Source organism: Agrilus planipennis, unplaced genomic scaffold, assembly GCF_000699045.2.
Source record: "Agrilus planipennis isolate EAB-ADULT unplaced genomic scaffold, Apla_2.0 scaffold3539, whole genome shotgun sequence".
NCBI lineage: Eukaryota > Metazoa > Arthropoda > Insecta > Coleoptera > Buprestidae > Agrilus > Agrilus planipennis.
The window spans coordinates 1-1,027 of NW_020442215.1; the positions used below are offsets into that span (position 1 = coordinate 1).

Below are 1,027 nucleotides of genomic sequence, written 5' to 3' on the forward strand. Positions count from 1 at the left end.
AAGGGAATTACGTAATAATTTAAACTCAATTTCCCACTAATTTTTGGTAATTAATCGAATCAGTGTATTTTTTTTTTTCAATTTTCATCTTTTACACTAAATGAACAGGGATGTTTTGTAAACATAAATAAATAGCGATATATCAGAAATATGTAATATTTTATAAATCTAAAAGCGTTATAAGTAATTATAGTGATTCATGACAAACGTTTTACACCACAGTAACTTCCTTGGGTACATATTTTTTTCCGTAATTACATATGAGGTGCTAGACCTTTGATCTGACATTTAATTGATTGTTTTCAACTGTCAAGAAAAGAAAAATGGTTTATTTCGTTACCATGGCAGATATCGATTATTACAAATAACATTTAAGTACCGAAGTGCCTGTCAGTACCCCTTACGTACAAAGTTTAGTGTTTAGCAAAAGATATGTCCGATTTCAAACAGGAACGCGTAGATGTGGAGTTCGACAATTTCATGTACAGGGTGCACGAAGTTAACAGCATCGTTAAAAAACTTGCGTCCAAAGACAAAATCCTGAATCACATGGGCACTTTGGAAGCCGACAAGTTCCTAAAGGACAGCGGAAAAAAATTGCCAGAAGATATAAGCGAAGATGATATACAGGTTCAAATAAAAACCGACAAATCCGTTATTAATCACGAAGCTTTCAGAAGGGAGGATAATCCGGAAACGATGTCCCAGGGTACGTTCAACAACGAAAAGTTTGGTAATTTGTACGTGTTAATCGTATTTTAGAACAGTTTATGAAACAAGTTGAAAAAGATGCAAATCAAAGGTTTCAAGATAGACAGATAAAGAAAGAGAAGTGTGAAACTTTAAAAACTCAAGCTGTTAAAGCGTTTCGACGGGGTGAATTTGAAAAAGCTCTCAGCTGTTACAATAAGGTCGACTTCAAAGAGTACATCATATAATATAGGGTTGTTCGGAAAGTCATTTCGTTTTTTTTTTTTGTGGAAATGAAAGACAGTTTTCGTATAATAAACAAATACTTTATTAAATT

At 32.8% G+C, this 1,027-nt stretch overlaps 1 protein-coding gene across 1 annotated transcript; it reads left to right on the forward strand.

Moving 5' to 3' along the window:
• The first annotated feature begins 124 nt into the window (after positions 1-124).
• On the forward strand, positions 125-967 carry LOC108743877. Its single transcript, XM_018479476.2, has 2 exons — positions 125-709; positions 763-967. Exons 1-2 carry the CDS (start codon positions 433-435, stop codon positions 936-938), a joined length of 453 nt encoding a protein of 150 aa, XP_018334978.1. The 5' UTR covers positions 125-432; the 3' UTR covers positions 939-967.
• Positions 968-1,027: the final 60 nt, after the last annotated feature.